Genomic DNA, 1,876 nt, shown 5'->3' with positions numbered 1-1,876 from the left:
AAAAGACTTCCAGTCAGCCCCATAGCCCAGCATCTGCCCACCCAACTCTCCCAGTCAGGGAACCATCCACCTCTCCCTCTGCTTAGTGAGGAACTTGGTGAGAGAGGCAGACCTAAGAGTTAGAGGCACTTCCTTGCTTTAAGAAGTATCAGGAGGGGCTCCCTGCTCATCTCTGCCAGCTTCACCTCTTCTCTTTGCCCACAGAGATCTCGGGCGTCATCACCTCCTACCGTCGCTGCCTGCCCCAGATCCAGCTCTACGGCCCCACCAATGTGGCCCCCATCATCAACCGCGTGGCCGGGCCAGCTCAGCGGGAGCAAAGCACTGGCCAAGCCACGGTGAGGAGACACAGCAGGCAGCCAGGAGCTGCCCCATGTGTCCTTCAGTGGTGCCAGATGTGGGCCTGGAGTGGAAATCAATGCCCTTGCAGGTAGAGCTGACCCTTCCCCCTGCTGCTTGCCCTCAGAAGTACTCGGTGCTGCTGGTGCTCACGGACGGCGTGGTGAGTGACATGGCGGAGACCCGCACTGCCATTGTGCACGCCTCCCACCTGCCCATGTCCATCATCATCGTGGGCGTAGGCAATGCTGACTTCTCCGACATGCGACTGCTGGACGGCGATGACGGTCCCTTGCGCTGCCCCCGAGGGGTGCCTGCGGCCCGAGATATCGTGCAATTCGTGCCCTTCCGAGACTTCAAGGATGTGAGTGCCCGGTGCCCCCTCCAGGTTGAGGGACTTTGCAGCTCCTCATGCCCCCAACAGTCTGACCTGTCTTGATGTCCTGTGAAAGAGCTGGAGCCCAGCTGGCCACTCCGAAGCCCCACCCCTTCCTTACCTGACTCTGCCTTCCCCAGTCTCCCTACTGCCCCTAACCGTGTTGCTGCCTCCACCCCCAGGCCGCTCCCTCTGCACTTGCTAAGTGTGTCCTGGCTGAGGTACCTCGGCAGGTGGTGGAGTACTATGCTAGCCAGGGCATCAGCCCTGGGGCTCCCAGGTCCTGCACTCCGGCCACGACCCCCAGCCCTAGCCCATGACTGCCACCCTCCGGACCAACACTCCTTCAGCCTCTCAGTGAGTCCTGGGGGCCCTGGACACAGGGGGTGCAAAGTGGCATGCATCCATCTTGTCTGGGTGCAGTATAGAAGAGGGTACCTATGACTCTCCTACCCTCTCCTAGGTGCCTGTCCTGATCCTTGTAACTCCAGTGACCAACGCCTCCGCCTCTGGACCAGCTGTGCCCTCTGGGTCCTGGAAGTGAGTGGTGGGCCCTGTCTCCATCTCTCCAAGCCCCATACCTCTCAACCCTGTGGCCCCTCAGTGACTTCCTTTGTGATGCTGACTTTGTGGCCATTAATAAAGAGAACTGCTCCTAGCACCTTAGCCTCTACCCATGATGCCTCAGATGCCCACCGGGCAGCACCTACACACACACCATAGGAAATGAGGACCAGCACCATTCAGAATCTGAGCCAGAGCTCCCAGGCAGGCTGCTGTCTCTGCAGTCTTACCCCAACCATGTGCCAGTGGGGTCTGAGGAGCACGCCCCCACCTTCCAACCACAGGGGGTCTGGGCACCATGGGATTAATTACGGAAGACGGGGATAATGAGGGGCTGTCAAGGGGGCAGGCTGATGCTCTTACAGCTGTCTCCAGAGAGATCCTGCTGAGTCCTCCAGGGGCTGAACCTCAGCCCCCACACAGCTGTGGGACAGGCCAAGAAGAGGTTTAGCGGGGAGTGAAGGAGGGCAGCAGGTCTGGTAGTGAATTGGGAACACAGAGGGGAATGTAAAGCGTGCCCAGCCTGGTTTCCTGAGTGTGTGAATGTGTGTTTTCATGCACTGCACATCCCTGACTCTCTGAGTGTGGCCTTAAAGG

At 59.4% G+C, this 1,876-nt stretch overlaps 1 protein-coding gene across 3 annotated transcripts in view; it reads left to right on the top strand.

Moving 5' to 3' along the window:
• CPNE6 (copine 6) overlaps positions 1-1,388 on the top strand; it is a 7,933-nt gene extending 6,545 nt beyond the window's left edge. For 2 of the 3 annotated variants that reach the window (XM_021718438.1, XM_021718439.1), the window contains 4 exons: positions 205-338; positions 467-703; positions 898-1,072; positions 1,179-1,381. In XM_021718438.1, coding sequence (XP_021574113.1) covers positions 205-338; positions 467-703; positions 898-1,035 — 509 coding nt within the window. In that variant the 3' untranslated portion in view covers positions 1,036-1,072; positions 1,179-1,381. Of the gene's footprint in view, positions 1-204; positions 339-466; positions 704-897; positions 1,073-1,178 lie in introns of all 3 variants that reach the window. The other variant, XM_021718440.1, reaches the window with a different exon arrangement.
• Positions 1,389-1,876: the final 488 nt, after the last annotated feature.

Source organism: Carlito syrichta, unplaced genomic scaffold (assembly GCF_000164805.1).
Source record: "Carlito syrichta isolate Samal-C Ts95f unplaced genomic scaffold, Tarsius_syrichta-2.0.1 Scaffold312194, whole genome shotgun sequence".
Taxonomy (NCBI): domain Eukaryota; kingdom Metazoa; phylum Chordata; class Mammalia; order Primates; family Tarsiidae; genus Carlito; species Carlito syrichta.
The sequence above is the reverse complement of the archived record's forward strand: the minus strand, read 5'-3'. Positions and strand labels throughout refer to the sequence as shown.